Source organism: Rousettus aegyptiacus, unplaced genomic scaffold (genome assembly GCF_014176215.1).
Source record: "Rousettus aegyptiacus isolate mRouAeg1 unplaced genomic scaffold, mRouAeg1.p scaffold_m13_p_6, whole genome shotgun sequence".
Taxonomy (NCBI): domain Eukaryota; kingdom Metazoa; phylum Chordata; class Mammalia; order Chiroptera; family Pteropodidae; genus Rousettus; species Rousettus aegyptiacus.
Window position 1 is genome coordinate 112,964,412 of NW_023416309.1, and position 18,810 is coordinate 112,983,221.

Here is an 18,810-nt window from a genome sequence, read left to right on the forward strand (position 1 = left end):
AAAGCGTTTACTCTCTGGCCCGTGCAGAAAACGTCACTGACCCCGGTCTGACTCGCTAGGCCGGGCATGAATGTGCAGAGTTCAGGGAGGAGTGCGTGCTCGGGTGACATGGGGGTGGCCGGGCTCAGAAGGTGCAGGGAACACTGAGCCTGAGACCGCGTGTGGAGGGCGGCTGCCTGTTGCCTTGGCGGCTGCTGGCGTTGGGAAGGACGGGTTTGCACAGGCCGCTGCTTTTCTTCGTTCGGCAGCCCAGCCCCGGGGGGCACTCAGGCGTGTGGCCCGGTTCCCGTGTGAGCGAGCGGGGACGCCCATGGTGGCCGTTCTCCCGTTCTCTCTTTTTCTCTTGGCTAGCCTTGCCAAAGGCTGGCTGTTGGATCGGTCTTTTCAGAGAATCAACTATGGACAATGTCGATGTTTTCCCGTTTCGTGCTGCTCCCCCTGCAACCTCTTGGGTGCGAGCTCATCTGACGATCACTCACAGTCGGTTCCGTCTCTTTAGTGGGTCTGGACCGCTGCTTGTCGCCTCTTGTAAACAGAGGCCCCCGAGCCTGTGCGTTCATACTTGGCCCTCAGAGGCCCCCCTCCACCCTGTCCCCCCCGCGGGGAGCCTTCCCGCTCAGCTGCGCACGTGTCTGTAGCTGCTGCATGTGGCTCGCCCTCCTCTGGTTACGCTCACTGGGGTCTTGATCTGTAGACGTCACTGAAGTGTCACATGCACAGCAAACAGCAGTTACGGGCGTGCGGCTTGTGTCTGTGCTCACAGTGGCTGGCTCTCGGACACCCCCTTGTGTCCCTTGCCCCCCAGGCATTTCCCCCCATCAGTCTGGCCTGTTCTGAAGCTGCAGGTGAGGAGGCCCCGCGGCGAGGCCCGTCTCGGGTACTCACGCCTGCAGAAAAGCCTCGCCCGGGGCTCGATGCCTTGTGCGCAGTCGAAACGTGTTCAGTGAGTGGCGCGTTGTGGTGGCCGCCTGCCCGTCGTGATCCCTGGGCCGGGCAGGACGCCAGGGCCTCCATTTCTCTTCCCTAACCCTCCGACCCCCTGTCTCCCTCCAGGTGACCGGGCCGCGTACTGCAAGGCAGCCAACGAGCGGGTCATGGGTGTGGTCAGCTCGGCCCGGGCCCGCCAGCAAGCACTGCACGCCCAGACCTTCCACAGCGACTCCCTGTTGACCCAGGAAGATGCTGCAGCTGCTGGCGACCGGAGGCCAGCCCCCGACACCTGGATTTACCCCCTGATACAGATGAAGCCCTTTGAGATCCAGATCGATGAGATCGTCACTGAGACCCTGCTGACAGAGGCTGAGCGGGGCGCCAGGGTCTATCTGACCACCGGCTACTTCAACTTGACCCAGGCCTACATGGACCTGGTCCTGGGCACGCGGGCCGAGTACCGGATCCTGCTGGCCTCCCCGGAGGTGAACGGCTTCTTCGGGGCCAGGGGGGCGGCGGGCGCCATCCCAGCGGCCTACGCGCACATCGAGCGGCAGTTCTACGGCGAGGTCTGCAGCCGCGGGCAGCAGGCGCGCGTCCGGCTGCAGGAGTACTGGCGCAGCGGCTGGACGTTTCACGCCAAAGGTAGGCGGCAGCTGGCCAGAGGACTGCCGCCCGCAGGGGGCGCTCGGACGGGGGCGCGTCCCCGCCGCCCGGGCTCGCCCGCCAGGGCCCCCGGCGCCGGCCCGCAGGAGCCCCGCGCCCTTCTCCAGTTCTGTCTTCACAGCAGCCCTGGGGGCGAGTCCCACTCGTCACGTTTAAGTGCATTTCAGTTACGCAAAGTCTCACTCCTGTGCACCGAAACTTGTGTGCTACGTCATTTGGGTGGCCGTTTTAAAAAATGTGCACGCAGCCTCTCACATCTGTTCGCACGTAGATGACGAGGCCTGTGATTGTCCTTCCTTGATCATAGGTGGCATCTGTATTGGCCAGGCCCTTCTCAGTGACAGAGGGATTGATTAGGGATCATGTATTTGGCACAAAAAGCCCAGTTTTTCATTCTTTTCTTCACCATTGCACTTTGTCCATTGGGGCTGGGCCGGTACAGTGTGGCCAGGGACAGTGCCGCCCCCGAACAAGCTCGGGTACGAGCCACGTGTTTGTTACGTCCCCTCAGGCAGCCGGAGCGTCCCTGGAGCAGCCGCATGTGGCATCGTCCCAGGTGCTTGTCTGAGACGCGGACGGCGGGTTTAAACCTATGCTCAGCGGCGGGACTGTCCTGCTGCTGCTCGATGCCGCGCGTGTGCGCCTGCCTCCGGCCGGGTGGCGCTCAGGCAGACCGCCCGGTGACAGGGGTACCGGGTAGTCCTGGGTCCAGAGGGAGAGCGAGGGGTGCAGAGGGCCTGCGTCGCGAGTTAAGTGCGTGGCTTTTCTGGTGTTTGTTGGTTCAGAGGCCTGTTTTGCCCCTCGGAAAGTTCCAGAAGAGCTGAGTGAGGGAGCAGGGGGTGGTGTTGCCTCGGCCACACATCTCGGGCGGAGGTCCTGGCTGCAGTCCGCTGCGGCCACTCGTCTGTGCCGTCAGACTCGAGGCCATCTTGGAGTCTGCGGGTGGAACTCTTTCTAAACGGGTGGTTTTCGCCTGTGGCTGCATTGTGAGATGTAACGCAGCCCAGGCCACCCTAGACTTGAAATCCGCTCTCTGGGGCTTGAACCCACCATGGTGTTTTTAAAAAACTCCCCAGGAGATTGTGACGCCTTAAGAACCGCTGTCTTGGTTCAGAACAGTGAAGCCTCTGGCCTCCTCTGTGGTTCCTGCTTCCCGCTCGGAGCCTCGTGGGCCTGCTCGGGCAGGCGGCATTGTTCCGTGTGGGAAGGGAGCTGCCCCACTGTACCGATCCTAGCGTGTGTCATTGGCTAAGCCAGGCGGGAGGTCAGATGTCTGAAGGCAGATAGGGCAAGCCAGAGGAGGGGTGCAGAAAGTATTTTAGGAGTGGCTTTGGTACTTCCCAGAATAACAGCCGTGCCCGGGGCGGGGCACTGAAAACAGAGCTGGGCAGCGGGCATGCTGTGAGCCTCGGAGCTGACGCGTGCGTCTGTGCGTGTGTGCCCAGGGAGCCCTGCAGACACACGGGACAGCGCTCGCTCCTCCTGCCCCGTGGCTGGGTCAGTAGGGGGGTCTCTGTCACCCGGCTCCCCCAGCTCAGCTGGCCCATCAGTTCTGACTCCGCCGTGGGCTATTTCCCTGAAGCTGCGCTGATAACCGTGCAGTGATGCCCCAGTTTCCACTGGAACAGACACCAACCAGCTTTTCCAGTGCGTCTGGCCTTTTCCGGGACTGGCACGCTCCTGCCACGCCCTCTTTCCCGCCCTGCTGTGGGTGGGGCCTGCACTCTGGGAGTGCTGGATGACTGGGGAAGGCCCGGATCCCGGGGTGAGTGAGAGTGAGAGAGTGGGGGCAGGGGCAGGGAGCGGGATTTCTCTGAGCAGAAGGGACCTCGCCCTACAGCCAGGAGCCAGAGGTCAGAGGTGTCACTCAGGGCCGAAGTGAGAGGTCAGGATCCTTACCTGCTCAGTGCTGTGACCAGTAGTAGTGCGCTCTCAAGTCAGCCCCTTTCTGGCTCGTCTTTTGGTGGCCGCACTCCTCCAAGGCAACCTGGGAGATGCAGCCTGGACTGAATGAGCAGGCGACCCAGCTGGGAGCGTGGGGCAGTGGGCCATCTGCTGTCTTCCGTGCCGGGTGCAAGCGGGGCCTGTGTTCAGGTGTGTCTGTCTGGACCCTGGAAAATGTCTGCCGGTGGCTGAGTAGCCAGTATCACCATTCCCTCACTCAGGTTCCTGCAGGACAGGCCTGGGGCCGTCTCGGCTACTGCTCTCATGGGCCCTTGGGGGAGGAAAGTGAGCTGGACACTGTTCACTGCTTCCACACCCTGCGCCTCCCACGGCATTGCATTTGTCAGCATGGCACACCCCTGGGCGCCGGGCAGCGAGAGGCTCCGAGGGCTGACTGTGTGTTGCACCTGCTGGTGGCTCTGGAGCGTGCTGATGTAAGCAAGGCCTGCTTGGTCCCTGCCCGCAGGAAGCAGACAGGATGGGGCCGAGAAACGGCTTTCTCCTGGGCATAACCACACCGGGCAGCAGGTGCCAGCGGATGGAAGTTCCGTCTGGTGACAGGAGGCTGCAGGGGCTGGAGTGTCTTCAGTGTGTTCCGCCTCGCACGCACTGTCGGGGAGACGGGCTCCGAGGCCTTGCTGGAAGGACGGTGTGGGGTGACGCGGCTGCGGCTGCCGCAGCGCCTGGTCTGTGCGGCGTGCGGCATCGAGGCCGCCTCCCTGGCATGCGGGCCGGTTCCCTAGCGGATTGAATGCACGTCACGATCTCCCGAGTCGAGCTGCTTCAGAGAACCAGAGGGACCGTCCACTGTTTAAAGGCACGTGATAGGGGCTTCTTTTGCAAGGTGGTTTGTCTGTTTAGTTTTTATTTGGATTTTGGCAAAGACCACCTATTCAAAATAGTGAGGAGTAGTCTGTGTAAATGTGATTCAGTGGAGAAGTTACCAGAGTTGGGGTCTTAGAGCCTGGTTCTCAGGCCAAGTTTATGTTTTCCAAAAGTGGAAGGACGTGGTTCAGCTTATGTGTCAAATGGGGCGATGGCCCTGGCTCGCACTCGGGAGAGGAGGGTGAGGTCTCATGCACAGTGGACAGGCAGCAGGGTCTGGGGCACCTTGGCGAGGGGAGGTGTCCTCGTTGCTTTGTTGCGGCTCTCGCGAGGGTCAGTGAAGCCAGAGGCCTGACCTGCGCCTCGGCCTCCGTAGGGGCATTTGGGGGTGGGGGTCCACATTGGACATCGGTCAGCTGGGAGCTGTTGTGACTCACAGTAGGTCAGTGGGGCCGGGCCCTGGGAGCGGGGCTGGCGCGGCATCTCAGTGGAAAGCACCTCGAATGCCGCGGGAGATGCACCCAGTGGACGCCGGGGACCGGCTTCCTTTCTGCTGCCGCTTTCGGTCACTTCCGCCCTCTTTGCAGATGTCAGGTGCCGGGCACTGCGCTTTACATCTGGTAGCTCACGTGATAAATTTCTTTCTTGTGTCTGAAAGTTTGCACCCTTCTGTTTATTTGTTTTATATGTTATTTCTAAGACTTGACGTTTCAGAGCAGTTTGAGCTCACAGCCGCACCGCGAGGAGGAGGGGGCTTCCCTGGGACCCTGCCCCGCAGCTGTGCAGCCCGCCGTCCGCGGCTGCAGGCGCCGGGTCCTCGGGTGGCGTGTTCGTTACAGCTGACGAACTGACAGGTTGTCCCCCGGAATCCACGGCTCACGTCCGGGTCCCCTTGGCAGCGCGCTCTCTGGGAAATGGGAAATCGGACAAATGGGAAATCACCCGTGCCCACCGCCGCGGTGGCATAGAGTCTTTTCTCTGCCCTAAAAGCCCTCCGGGCTCGGTCCCTCCCTCCCGCCCCCTGCCCCGGCCACCACTTGCCCGTCTCCATAGCTTTGCCTTTTCCAGAACGTCAGACAGTCGGAATCGCAGCGCGGCCTTTGCAGAGCGGCGTCCTTCACCCAGGGATGTGCGCCGAGTGCGTCTCCGCGTCCTCTCCTGGCTCGATGGCCAATTGCGTCCCGGCCCCGCGCGGCGTCCCGCCGTCTGCACGTGCCGCAGCCCGTTTATTCGTCGCCTGCTGAGGGCATCTCGGCAGCTTCCCCGGATTCTGCGTCTAAACCCGGTCCTGGCCGGAGCAGGGGCCCGGGGGCTGGGCGCGCGGGGGCAGGGGCTTCCTCAGCACTCACGGTGCCACGTCCGCCACGCGCCAGCGCACCGGCCCCTTCGGAAGGCTTTGGGGGCCCGCGCGATGGGAAGCGTGGCAGCCGCCGCCTCACACCGTCTCAGCTCTGGCTCTGTGCAGAGGGCCGGGCCCGAGCGTCTCGCTGGGAGCAGGAAGCGTCCAGCTCCCCTGGCCTCGCCCAGCCCTAGGCAGCAGCCCCTTCAGTGGGGCCACGTCCTCACTGGGGGCCACGGCTGCACCTGCAGGCAGGCGTGCCAGGGGGAGGGCCAGAAAGTGAGTTTCGAGCCCTCGACTTGGAATCACCTGGGCACAGTGGTCTCCCTCCACAGTAGTGTGTGTGGCTAGGGCGGGGCCGGGCCGTTGGATCAAGAGATTTCTGGCTCATGCTGACAGGAATTTGTTAATGATTGTGAGAATTGTCACTATTTTTACTGCCTTCCCGATAGGCCACTTGGCATAGTGCCCAAAAGCGAACTTGCCGTGGGAGCCGGGGCAGCCCCGCCCTGCCTTTCCTGGTGTGCGCCGGGCAGGTTTCCCGCGGGGCAGGTTTGCCCCGGGGCGGGCCTCACCCGGGAACCGGCAGGTGCGCTCCGGTGGCAGGGCCATGGGTTGCCACCTCATACTGACGCACCCACCATCTTTGGGGCTGCTCGCAGGGTTTCGTGCCGTTTTGTGTCGGGATGGGCGGATGCTTATCCATCCCAGGAGGGGACCGAGACATCCTCTGTCCTCTCTCGTTTCACAGGGGTCTGAGACCCCGCTGAGTTGATCGCAGAATACTGTGGGAGGAGGCAGGGTGTGCGTTCGAACGTGTCTGGGAGCGACGCTCAGAGAGGGCCTGTGACTCAAAGTGTTCGTGAGTCCCTGCCTTGGAGCCCCACAGCCTTTTCACGCCTGATCTAATCGTTGGCTGTTGGAAGAGGCCATGCTATTCTCATTTATTTTATTCAAATATTTATCGAGGGCCTGCCATATGCCAGGCAGCATTCAAGATACTGGGAGTAAGTCCCTGGGAATGAGACACGCTGACTCCCCGTTCTCCGAAGGCTCATGGTTCAGTGGGAGGCAGATAGTAAACAGGCGAATGTAATGGCGGGAGAAGGGAATCCAGGCCGACAGGACCGGCAGGATCGGGAGGGCCTCTCTGAGGAGGCGACTCCCAGGGAGCAGAAATGGGAAGCCCTGAGGCCACACTAGGCTTAAAAAGCAGCTCTGGGAGGTGTGGTCAGGAGTGGAGGGAGCCGGGTGCCCTGACTTGAGGGTGCCCTGACTTGACGCTGGCCTGGGTAGAGAGGCCGTCTGGGCCAGGGCTGGGAGGCAGAGGTCTTGGGACTCCAGTCCAGCCATCTTCTGTCCCCCAGAGCCTGAATGCTGCTCCCTGCCCTGAACCGCCGAGGCTCAGTCCTCGTGCTGTGCTCCAGCCTGGAGCCACCCTACTCTGGGCTACTGGGCAGGCCCCGGGGTGGGGAGCTGGGGCTCGATGACAGGTTTCGGGGGCCTGTGGTTCCATAGTGGGTCCCGTGCTGACCGTTCCCTTCTGTACTCACCAGCATCGTGACCCAAGGGACGAAAGAGCTCGGCAGGGCTTCTCTCCCCCCTGCGCCAGGGACCGGTTCCCAGCTGTCCCCAGGGCACAGAACAGAGCTGAACACTCCTGGCCGGCCCTCGTAGGTCCAGAAGGAACTTTGTCCCCCATGGGGCGCAGGCCCTGTGAAGCCACCCGTCACACCATTCACGGTCGTTATTTTCTTCTCAATGGAGCAGAGTGGCAGGACACGTCGGACTGCAGGGGAGGTTGGAGGGCTGACTGCGGGCCCCCCCAGAGTGGTCGGCAGGGTCGGTGCGTGCAGGGCTCCCCCAGGCTGCGAGGAGAGAGGAGAGGCGCGGGGCAGGCACAGGTGGCCAGGGGGTGAGAAGGACAGGCAGGAGGCGTGTCCTGCGCCCCCGGGCCTTGGGGGGGGGTGCTGGGAATCTCGTGGGCTTTTCACGCGTAAAGCACGTGTATGCCTGCACTGTGTCTGTGACGACAAAGTTTCATTCGGGGGCGACGGTTACCCAAAAGGGCTCTGAAAACCTTGCGGAGGCTCAGTGATGAGAGCAGGTCGAGGGGCAGTGGTACGTGTCGGGGGCTGCTGGGGTTGGTGGGGAGACGGGCTACCTGCCTCTCGGTTGCTTTGTGACGGAGAGATCCGTGACAAGGCAGTTTTTACCAATAAAAAATACTGGTAGGACCAGGCCCCTCCCCACCAGACCCTGTGGTCCAGGAGCCTTGGATGGACAGGGTGGCATGAGTCACATCAGCTGGCACCCATGTCAGACATGCGGGTGTCGGGCCTCCCTCCCGTTCAGTCTCGCCTGCCCCCTCTGGCTGGACGAGTACCGCTGAGCGGGCCTCGTGGGTTTAAGGGGCCGATCTTGGCGTTAGAAGACTTGGGACTGTCACAGTAGGTGGCCGAAGCACCTCCCTTTGTGCTGAGGCTGGCGGAGATCTGCCCACGTGGGACAGCGCAGGCCCCGCGTGGGGCGGGCCGGGCGTCTGAGCCTGAGGTACGCGTGCGAGACCAGTGCGGCCGCCTCGCTTGGACCGCGAGCCAGCTGCCCTCCGTGTGCGCGCTCGACGCAGGGTAAGGCTGGTCACGTGGCTCCTGCGCAGCAGGGTCCAGTGGGATGGCGCAGTTCGTTCGGCGCGGCACACGGGCGAGCAGGCGGTCTTGCCGCGAGGGTCAGGCGCGTCGCGGAGCAGCCGCAGAGCGCCGCCGTCTCTCCCCCGCGCTGTGCTTGGCGGTGCACTTGGTCCGATGGGGGTTGGAAATAGCCTCCTATTTTAGCGGCGTGGCGCGTGTCGCATGTTGTCGATTCACTGGCGGTGAGCGTGCTTGGCCACAGACCCTTCGAAAGGGTCGCATTGGCAGAGAGACCGGCGGTGGGAGGGGCACGGGGAGGGCCTGAGGAGCCTGGCCGTGAGCAGGGGAGCCCTGCCCAGGCGCTGGGGACCAACTCGTCACACTGACATTGCTGAGTTTGCTGGGCCAGGCGTCCTTGGTGCTCGTGAGGGCGTCGCACGCCGCAGAGGCCCTGTGGGAGGGAGGGCGGCTAGGGCAGCGGACGTCCTCGGGGGTTGGGAGTGGGCCTTGCGGGAGCGGTTGTTCCGATGGAACCGGACCGTGCAGGCAGGCGGGGTGGGGCCCGTGGGGTGCAAAGCCGAGGCCCCGCCTGTACTGCATCCCGCGACCTTTTAGGCTCTGAGAGAACCCGTGACCTTCCTTACAGAGATGTCACCGTGGCGTTGTAGAGATGGCAGGCGTCTAGGGCAGGGGGACACGCAGGAACCGCGACCACATGGCCGCTCGTGCTGCGCCCTGCCTTGTCTCCGGGTGTGCCGACAGCCGGCTCGCTTTCCAGCAGAAAGGGGAGCCGTGGCCTCTGGGGCGGGTCGCTAGTGGACGTTGTCCGGCTAAAAGTCCCCGAGCCCCTGGCAGGTGCTCACTTCAGTGCCTTTTGGGCTCCCAGTCCTTTGTGGCACGTTAGAACCTGCAGTAGAGAGAGTGTCCCTCGGTAGGAAGGGCCTGGCTTGTCCTCAGGTAGACACAGAATGGAGTAACCTGTTCTTGGCAAGTGCCTTTGTCTCCCCCGTGCGACAGCCCACACCTGCTGTTCCTGGTCCCCGTTCTAGCATGGTGGTGGCTTCTTTCCCTCGATGCTCAGGGAAGGACGATGGAGCCACCAGCCAAGTGGGCTGAGCTGCAGTGGCCAGGCTGTGGCGGAGGCAGTTTGGAGAGCGGGGATTAGAGTCCCTGAGCTCTGGGCGGGGGGGCAGAGCCTAAGCATGGGCATCACTGCGTCCCCTTTAAGGACCCATTTCTTGTCACGCTTGAGAAGAGGGGCTGCAGCAAGTACAAGGAACTGTTCCTGTGAGCTGCCCCAGGGTGCCAGGCCACCCGCAGACCGCGGCAGCACCTGGGGCTGGGGAGGGGCACAGGGCCCGGGTTGGCCTGCTCCCATGCCCTGCCCCCATGGCCTGCCGCGCCCGTGGCCCCCGTCGCCCCGGGTGGGCTGCTTCCCCCTGGGTTGGACTGGGGTGTGGAGCGGCTTCAGCGATGCGGTGCTCACTTCCTGTCTGCACGTCTCCTTTTCCCTGCAGGCCTCTGGCTGTACCTGGCCGGGAGCAGCCTGCCCTGTCTCACGTTGATTGGCTCTCCTAATTTTGGGTACAGGTCAGTCCACCGGGACCTGGAGGCCCAGATCGCCATCGTGACGGAGAACCAGGCCCTGCAGCAGCAGCTTCACCAGGTCGGTGAGGGCGAGTGGGGTGTGCCCAGGTGCTCAGCCCCCTATGTCCCTGGTTCCCTGAGAGCTGTGGCCCTCCGGGGACTGAGAGCAGAAGGAGAAAGAGCTGGTGTCCGCGCCCACCCGCGGGCCGCGGGGGTGGCCGGAGCCGAGAGGAGCCTGCTGTGCGCTGCGTGCTGCAGCCTCGCGCCCTCTGCCCGCTGAGCCGCCTCCGGCCAGTGTGGCCGCTTCCTCCCGAGGGCCGCTTCCTGCGAGGGGGGAACAGTGTGTTCTCACGGGGACAGGAACATGGCGGCTCCCAGCCTCTTCCCAGAACATGGATCCGTGGCGGGCGGCTGGCCCCCCGGGCAGAGGCGCACGCGGGGAGCTGTGTCTGTGAGGAGAGACAGAAGCTGGAGAGGGAGCCCAGCCCGCAGGGCCTGGGGTGCCAGCGTAGAGGGCGGCCCCAGCGACCGAGTGGTCCCAGGGGCTCGATGTCCACACACAGGCTTCTGTGCCCTCGCCTCGCTGTCTTCTTGCTCCGACGGGCTGGGTCTGTTCGTTTTGTTCCAGTCGTTTCCCTCAGTGCTGATCCGGCTTGGGCTGGTCTGGGATTGAACATGCAGGAGACAGTGGACAGAGGGCCTGGACGTGCCGGGCCAGGAGCAGGGTCTGGGGGCCGGGCGTGCGCGTGGGCTGCCTCCGCCTCCTACCCACGTCCGGGCACGGAGCGTGGGCAAGGCAGGGTCCGTCGTCCTTGGGGAGTGCGGCTGTCTGGGAATCGTGTGGTTGCTCTCAGGCCCGTCGTGGTGGTGAGGCCGCTTTGCCGCGGCCGCGAGGGAGAGGCAGCGTCCTTCGCGGGCGGGGCCGGGGCCTGAGGGGAGACCTGTCGCTCTGGCTGGCTGGCCCGTTGGTGTGTGGTGACCTAGCACAGGTGGCCCTCCGAGGACCCTCCTCTCCGGCCCCCTGGAAGAGACTTCCCAGAGCGCGTGACCGGGTCTGCACTCGGGTGTTTGGAAGCCGGGAGAGCCGCCTTCTCCTGAGCTCGGGCCGGAGGGTCATGAGGTCAGGGACCCTGAGTCCCCGGCGAGGTCCAGAGAAGCAGGGGAGGAGCGCAGCAGTGGCTCGATTCCCGAGGGGCCCACCCGCTCTTGGCCCTCGCCGCACGCTGGCCAGCCTCGCTCTGCCGCGCGTGGAGAGAAACAGCTGCCGGGACCTCCGCCGTGCTCGCACGTGAGGGGCTGTCACGGCGGTGGGCTTTCAAGAACGTGCGCACAGCACCTGTGTGTCGGAAACCTAGCAGACGCTTCGTCTCACGCGTTTGTGGCCTTCCAGCAAAGCCTGTCCGTGGACGGTTCCAGCTTCCCTCCGAGTCATGGGACTACAGATAACCCTGCTGCAGGCCAGGCCTTGGAGGCCTCGGCTGGTGACTGTGAAGCTTTTATTCTCCAGCGTTTGGGAATTCTTGTTGCGAAACTGTTGGAGCCTTTGTTGATGGAGGAGGAAATGGTCACGGCCTTGTCGCTGGGATCTGCCTCCTGCAATCTGGGAATGTCGTCTGCCTGAGTGGGGCCCTGGTGCCGGGAAGGGCTTCATGACCAGGGGCGAGAGGAAGTGGCAACGGTCATGCTCTGGGTGGCCAGCGGTCGAATCCGATCTGCTCAGCAGGTTTCTGGCTGAAGCCAGGCTTCCAGCAAATGACTGAGGAGGCCCCCACAGCCCAGGTCCCTGCAGGGCACGCTGGCCTCACAGCCAGACTGGTGTGACGGGGGTGGGCCTGCGGCCTCGTCGCAGACAGCCGGGTCTCCAGGCGCCTCGACTCTGAGGCTCTGGCCCCGTCAGCGCAGTCCTTGGTGCGAACTCGGCCTGGCCAGGGCGAGGTCTCCGTGGACCTGGGCCGACTGCGGGAGCAGGTCCCCCAGGCCTGCACCAGGGCCCTGGTGCTGGCCGCTCGCCTCCGCCTCTGGAGTAAGGGGGCTGAAGCCACATCCTGGCGTTGAGAAAGGCGGGGCGGGCTGTGGTTAGCGGCTGCTTCCCCAGTGACATACTTGGGATGTTTTCTCCTTCTTCCCAAACCTGAATCCCAGGGGCTTTTGGTTGTGGGATCGTGGCAGCTCCTGCCCGCTGCCAGCCGCAGCACCCCCCCCCCCCCCCATTTCTTAGAGGCAGTTTGACTTCCGTGCCTTTGAGATGCACAAACAGGGTTCTAGAGAGTTCCTCCAGTGTGCTGACATGCTGGGAGTCTGGACCCCCTGCTCTGGAGGGGGCCGTGCAGGGCCTGATCCTGGGACAGCCCCCTTCACAACCTCCCCACAGCCCAGAAAGTCCCGGGAACCCCGGTGCCTGGGCGCCTGCTCCCAGAAGCCACCCCTGGAGCCCTCCTTGGGATGCGGAGAAGGGCCCCTGCGGGCCTCGTGGGACTGGGAATGGGAGATATTTTTGTCAGAACCCGAAGCCCCTCCCTCCACTTAGCACAGACAATGAAACTGAACGCTTCCTGGTTTTGTTCAGAGAACACGGTTTACCACTTGTGACCCCAGAAAGACTCCCTCGGACAGCATTGTGACCCCCATCAGCTGACTTCCTCCTCCATGCCTGTTGTGGAGTCTGGGAGGAAACTTAAGTGTTTCTGGTAATTTAATTGAAATCTTGGCTGCATGTTCATTTGAAAACAGAGCTGGAGCCAGTCTGTGGAGACTTGGGCAAACCAGCCCCCCGAGACCGAGGCTGGCTCCTCCGTCAGGCACGCTGGCCAGGGACCGGGTCCCTCGTAGCAGCAGCTGGGAGGCCAGCGGGTCAGAGTGGAACAGGACAGTCCCCCAGATCGGGAGCGCCGCCTGGCCCAGGGCCCAGGGCGCGGGGTTCCCGGCCACGGAGCCGGCTCCAGAGACAGGCAGGAGGGCAGGAGGCACGCGGCAGGGGAGGCCGGGGACCGTGCTGCAGCGCCCCGGAGGGCGCGGCGTCCCACGTCCCCTGCCCCCTGGGTCAGGCGAGCGTGCGGGGAGCCGCATCCAGTGCTCGCTCTGGCGCTGCTGGTCCCGCAGTGGACAGAGCGTTTACGTAGCCATTGCCGCTGGGTCCTGGTGGTGCGGGGTGGTCAGGGTTTTGTAGCTAAGGGGACAGAGGGTCCAGAGACAGCTGTCTCAGCCCCTGCGCAGCCTGTCGAGGTCCCCGATGAAAGGGAGCAGCGTGGGGAGGACGCATTGTTGACGAGGGACAGTTTCTCTTTCAGCGATTCCAGATGCGGTGTACGACAGGGCTTACTCAGTGTCTCTTAACTCGTTTCAAAATACGAATGTAATAAACGTCCATTGTAAGAACTCAGAAAGGTGGAGGGACCTCGGCCGTCCATCCAGAGCTGAGCGCTGAGATCATTTCCCCCCCGGCTTGTCCTGTGTGCACGCAGGGAGGCGTCACCTGCTTGCTTTCTAAGGAAGTCAGGGGCATCGGTCTGATCTCACGTCTTCGTCCTCATTCAGTGTGACACGTTGTGCCCTTCCCCATGTTATTAACGAACGCTTTTCTAGAACAGTCACCTCGTGGCGAGTGCCGGCTCGTCACGTGGCTTTATTCTGTTTCAGTAGCTGTTGGACATTTAGGTGGTTTCCAGTTTTCCCTGGTATAAACGTCGCTGTGATTAATGTCAGTGTCAGCAATCTGAGAGCATGGTTATTTTCTTGAAATAAACTCTTGCAAGTTGAGCTTAAGGCTTTAGAGGCCTGTTGCTGACTTGCTCCCCACAGAGATGGCCCGTGCGCCCCCAGCGGTGTGCCGATTTGAGAGAAGAAAAACCGTGTCTTGTTTAAAAGTAATTATTGAGGTGCAGGACCTCACTCAGCGAGGGCAAACGCTTCTTCAGCTCTCAGTCACCTGTTCGTGCGTGTTTGGGTCTTAAAAGCTGTGGACCATGGGCACCCTGGCTTCCCGAGGGACTGTCCTAGCAGGGCGGTGTGTGCGACCTGGCCTCCCGCCCGGCGCCGCTGTCTGGCGGCCGCCCTGACTCCTGTCGTCCCTCTCCCTCAGGAGCAGGAGCAGCTCTACCTGCGGTCAGGTGCCGTGTCCGCCGCCACCTTCGAGCAGCCGAGTCGGCAGGTGAAGCTGTGGGTGAAGCTGGTGACTCCGCTGATTAAGAACTTCTTCTGAGGACGACAGGTACCACCTCTAGTGCCCACCCCGCGCAGTCCCCCCGCAGGGGTTCCCGGGACCCGCGCGTGGGTTGCTTAGGAGTGCTGTCTCTCTCGGGTCGGGCACACTTACCATGGAAGCGTCTGAAGCCTGATGCTAAAATGGGCGGCCCTCTCCACAAGGCCCAGGCTAGCTGCTGTGCTGGGCTCAGTGTTGTGGAGTGCCCTTCCGCCCCGCCGGCCCTGGGGCAAGGGCCCAGTGGCCGTGGGGACACAGAGGCAGAGTCCGCGAGTAGGCGTAGCCTGATCGTCCCTCGCCGTCTGGTCCCCAGGGGGTGTGGCTGCCGTTAGGCTGTCTCTCCCGAGTGGCCATCTGTGTTCCAGATCCCCTCAGACACTGACCTCACCCCCTGAGGGCCCCAGGTGGGCTCAGTCTTCCGGGGTTCTCCGGTGGGGCTATCCAGCCCACACGGGGCGGGGGATGGGGATGGTTGGGCCTTTGGCTTGTGGGGAGGGGCGCGTCTTTCAGCGTGGGTTCCCCTTGGGCCCCCTAGAACATACTCCTGAAAAAAACCCACAAAAAATCCCAGACCAGTAATCACACCTGATTCAACTGTTAGCAAGAATGGCTCATTGTCCTCAAATACCCAGAACCCTGTTCACAATTCCAATTGCTTTTTATTTTCTTTTAATTTTTCAATGTGTTTGACTCAAGGTTCAGCTAAGTTCCACGCCTTGTGATCGGTGACATGTCACCTAAGTCTCTCTTAATCTCTAGGGATCCCTGGTTTTTCTTTTTCCCTTGCAATTTATCCGTTGAAGAATTAACCTCATTTTTATTGGATCTTCTTAAAGCTTTTTGTGTCGCCTCACAGTAGGGCATCTTTAAAATGTGTTGCCGGTATTTATACAAGGCCAAGCTGCCCCCCCCCACCCCAGTGTTTTCAGGAATAGATTTCAAAACACCACCGCCCCCTCTCCGGGTCTCCGCCCGCTTGAACCTTGCGCAGAGAAAAAGGCCTTCCAGAAGGCTCGGCCAGAGCGTGGCAGCCTGTCCTCTGGGGAGGTGCCCTTACGGAGATCGGGGCCTCCCCTGCACGTGGCCTCTGGAAGCAGCTTTACCCCTCTCCCACGGGCTGGTGGCTCTGACGGTCACCTTCAGGGTCCTCGAAGGCTGCGGCTGGCCCGGCCCGCAGGGGCTGCCGTGTGCAGGGGGCCGCTGGGGCAGACCCCCTCGCCACCCCCGCCGCCGACAGGCAGTCCTTGCAGGGGTCAGCGGAGTGTGGCCAGGGCCACGCTGCCCCGGAACACTGTTTGTTTTCAAGCTAGATGTTAAATTGTCCTGTGAGACAATCAGACTGGAGAAGCCCAAAGAGTGTGCCAGGGCGCTGGGTGTCTGTTTGCAGAGAGGCCCCCAGCAAACGCTCGCGCTCCTGCAAGTTCTGTGGGACCAGAGTAAACGCTGCCCCAGCCCGGCTGAGCTGTCCCCACCTGCTCTCTCTCTCCGCTGATGACCCGTGAGGCACGCCCCCAAGCCACCCGCCTTTGCTCTGCCTGGCAGCGGGCAGGTGCGGCGTGGTGCCCGGCCTCCTCGCACTTGCACGTGCGGAGCCGGTCGTGCCCGGTTTCTGTTTTCCCCGCGCTGGGCTGCGGCCCCGAGCTGAGTCATCTCTTGAAAAGTTGGGAGTAAGTCTGCTGTCTACCCATAGTGTGTGCCGTGGAATAAGTGACTGGTTCGGGCTCCGATGGCAAAACTGGAAAACCTTTCCACTTTGCGGCTAGTACTGGGGACCGAAATGAGTTGCCTGGTGGCCACTGGTTGTTTTGTCTCCTCCCTGGCCAGGAGTGACTCTCCTGTCCCTCGGGCCTGGACCCGAAGGGCTGCAGTGACCCCTTCTGGCCAGCACGGGTGGTTGCTGGGTGGCCAGACTCCTGCCTTCCTGGCCGCAGCCCGACGGGCACCGGGAGGGAGGGCGAGGGACGTTTGTCCTTCCCCCTCCTCCCATCCCCGCCAGGTCCCAGCATTGCTGCGACGTAGCCTCAGAATCGCCTCAGAATTAGGGCTTCCAGGACCTTTTCTTCACCCACGGTTTGGGTGAGAATACTCGGAGAAAAGTTTTCACGAAACTGCAGGATCGAGGGGAACTCAGAGCGTGGCTGGGTGTCCCTCGGGGCTGCCTCGCCTCGGCGTCAGCGGCCCGGGGGCCAGCTGAGGGCCCCCTCTGGAGTCTGTGGCCCCACTCGCTGCCTTCCCTGTGCCCCCCGTTTCCCAGCCTGGCTCCTCTTGCCCGGGCCAGCCTCATATCCGAGGATGTCCTGTGCCAGTGTGGCCCGGGGCCCACTGGTCTCATTCTGGTGGCAGAAAGAAACCCCCGTTACCAGTCAGACCAGGCCCAGGTGGCCTTGGCGTCCGCGCAGCAGCCACCTCTGCCCTCGGGGCAGGAGCCCCTGGAGTGAGGAGGGAAGAGGAGGGACCCTCCCCGCTGGCCGCGTCGTGCAGTGGGCTGTGCACGCCTGCGAATGGCCTGTCCTGTCGGGCACGGTCGTTTTCCTTGGCCCCGTGCCCTGCGCGGGTTCAGAGGCCTGAGCACGGAGCGGCGGAGGCCTCCCCGTGCCTGCCGCGGTGCTCCCCCCCACCTGGCAGGCCACTGGCTCGGGGTCGGTTCCCGGCGCCGCCACAGGGCCTGTCGCCCCCACTGGCCCCACGCGGGCAGCACGGAGGGGCTGAAGGCAGGTGGAAGTGCCGACCCAGTAGTAAACGGGCTCGTGGACCCGGCAGCCCTCTGTGGAAGCCTGTGGCCTCCCAGCACACGCGCAGCGAAGCCGGTCCCCAGATCCACGTTCTGGCGCCGTCCCCAGCAGTTTCAGGAAGTGAGTGGCTGACGGGGAGGCGCCTCTGGGGCACGTTGTCGGGTGCGCTTCCAGAATCGGGCACGGCTCTCGGTCCTCGAGAGAAGGGGTGATGCTTGAGGGACCCCCTCGTTGGTGGGTTGTTGGCCAAAGGGTGGGACCGCCGCTCCCTAACCCTGCATGCTGCCTGCGGGAAGAGCTTAACTCGACAGGCCCCTTCGGGAGGTCAGGATTTGGGGTTGTTCCTGGGACACTTGCCCCAGCTGCTGGGAATCAGGCCTTTGTCCCCAAGGCTGCGTTGGGCCCCTGGTGGCCCTCAGGAGCCAAGCCGAAGGGCAACTCAGGTGAATCAGATGGCACAGCTCAGTGAGTGCATCGTTTTAATCTAGCCCGAGCCCCTGCTTGCACGCTGCCCCCCACCCCCCGGCTAGTCCGGACGCACACGGTATGATGCGCCTTGATTATTCAGGGGGCGGCAGCAGCCGCAGCTCCTGCGAAGGTCAGCGCCCCCCGGGGGCGGGCCGGGGCCTCTAGACCTGCAGGAGCAGCGCCACGGCCGCCAGCACCCACTTTGCCGCCTTCTCCTTGGTCTTCAGGTTGAAGGTCCAGACGTAGGTGGGGCCGCGGATGCGCGTTTTGTACACGGGGCACTCATACATGTTCTTGGTCTCCATGCGGTCCACAGGGATGGCCTTGACGAAGATGACGGGCATGGCCGGCGTCAGCTCCTTCAGCCGCGCTTCGGCGATGACCCCGGTCTGGGTGTCCCAGCGAGCTCCTGCAGGGACAGCGCTGCAGTGAGGGAGGGCGCAGGCCGGAAGCGACGGGAGCCTGGCCTTGGGCCCCAGCCCTGCAGGGACAGGTTGGTGCCGAGACCGCCGGCTCAGCTCCGCCCCCGGAGAGCTCGGGCCCGGTGCCAGGGGCTGGACCGGCGCAGGGAGGCCGACGAGGGAGCGGCACATGGGGACGGGGCGGCTGCGAGGCGCTGCCGTGTGCCACGGCCCGCCGGCCCCACGGCACCTTCGTGGCGTTCCGGCCCCACCCGCCGGCCTTCCTAGCTCACTTCACTTTATAGCTCCGCTGGGGAGCAGGAGGCGGAGGCGCCCAGCTCGTGCGTGACGGGTCCTGTGTGCACACGCGCGTGTGACTGCTCGTGTTGCACGTGGAGCTGTTGTTTGCTGTTACCTGGGCGGCTCTTATTTCTACTCACCCTGTTTAATGACGTCTCTATTTCCTGTCTGTAATTCCAAAATAAACACGGGGATGCTGCCGCAGCGCTGTCTTTGTGATGTGGGAACTGGGGGGCCCTGAGCCTTCGCTGGCCAAGCCCTGACACGCCCCCCCCAAGTAAGGGGCGACGTCACTCGCTGAGTAGGACAGAGGCCTGCGGTGAGTGGCTGGCACTCTGCTCAGTGGGCTAAGGAAACGCCTTGCCCGGTGCAGGACAGGGGTCGGCATGCGGGTCCGCCCCCAGCTGCTCGCTCCTGGCCCCTCGGACGGCCTGGCCCCGGGTGCAGAGAAGGTGGGCAGGCACCACCCTCCTCTGCAGCCTGTGCCCGGGGTGGCAGGTCGGGGGTCGGTCCTGGCCCTTGGCCCTCGCTCACTAGCGCCCATCTCTGCCAGGCTCCCTGCCCGAGGCCTGGGAGGACCGAGTCCCTCGTCACCGTGGAACAGGGGAACCCACGTCTAGGGGTGGGTCGGCCACTTTAGCCGAGCAGGGCCAGGCCGTGCTTCCATCCCTCAGACCTCTGGCTGGGTGCACGCTCAGAACTCCGTCACCCGTCTCCGGTCGGCTGCCCGCCGCGAGCCCACGTGGCCGCCCAGCCCCTCACGGCACGCATGGCCTGTTCCCGCCAAGAG

General features: G+C 63.5%; 2 protein-coding genes across 7 annotated transcripts in view; one reads left to right on the plus strand and one right to left on the minus strand.

Annotated features, from left to right (window-relative positions):
- PGS1 (phosphatidylglycerophosphate synthase 1) overlaps window positions 1–18,224 on the plus strand; it is a 33,045-nt gene extending 14,821 nt beyond the window's left edge. For 2 of the 6 annotated variants that reach the window (XM_016143153.2, XM_036222404.1), the window contains exons 7-10: window positions 1,054–1,575; window positions 9,852–10,000; window positions 14,000–14,128; window positions 17,636–18,224. In XM_016143153.2, coding sequence (XP_015998639.2) covers window positions 1,054–1,575; window positions 9,852–10,000; window positions 14,000–14,119 — 791 coding nt within the window. In that variant the 3' untranslated portion in view covers window positions 14,120–14,128; window positions 17,636–18,224. The remainder of the gene's footprint in view (window positions 1–1,053; window positions 1,576–9,851; window positions 10,001–13,999; window positions 14,129–17,635) is intronic. The other 4 variants (XR_004951306.1, XM_036222402.1, XM_036222401.1 and 1 more) reach the window with 4 other exon arrangements.
- The window catches only part of DNAH17 (dynein axonemal heavy chain 17), an 83,313-nt gene continuing 81,816 nt past the window's right edge, over window positions 17,314–18,810 (minus strand). Inside the window, exon 80 of the mRNA XM_016143234.2 lies at window positions 17,314–17,728. Coding sequence (XP_015998720.2) covers window positions 17,481–17,728 — 248 coding nt within the window. The 3' untranslated portion in view covers window positions 17,314–17,480. The remainder of the gene's footprint in view (window positions 17,729–18,810) is intronic.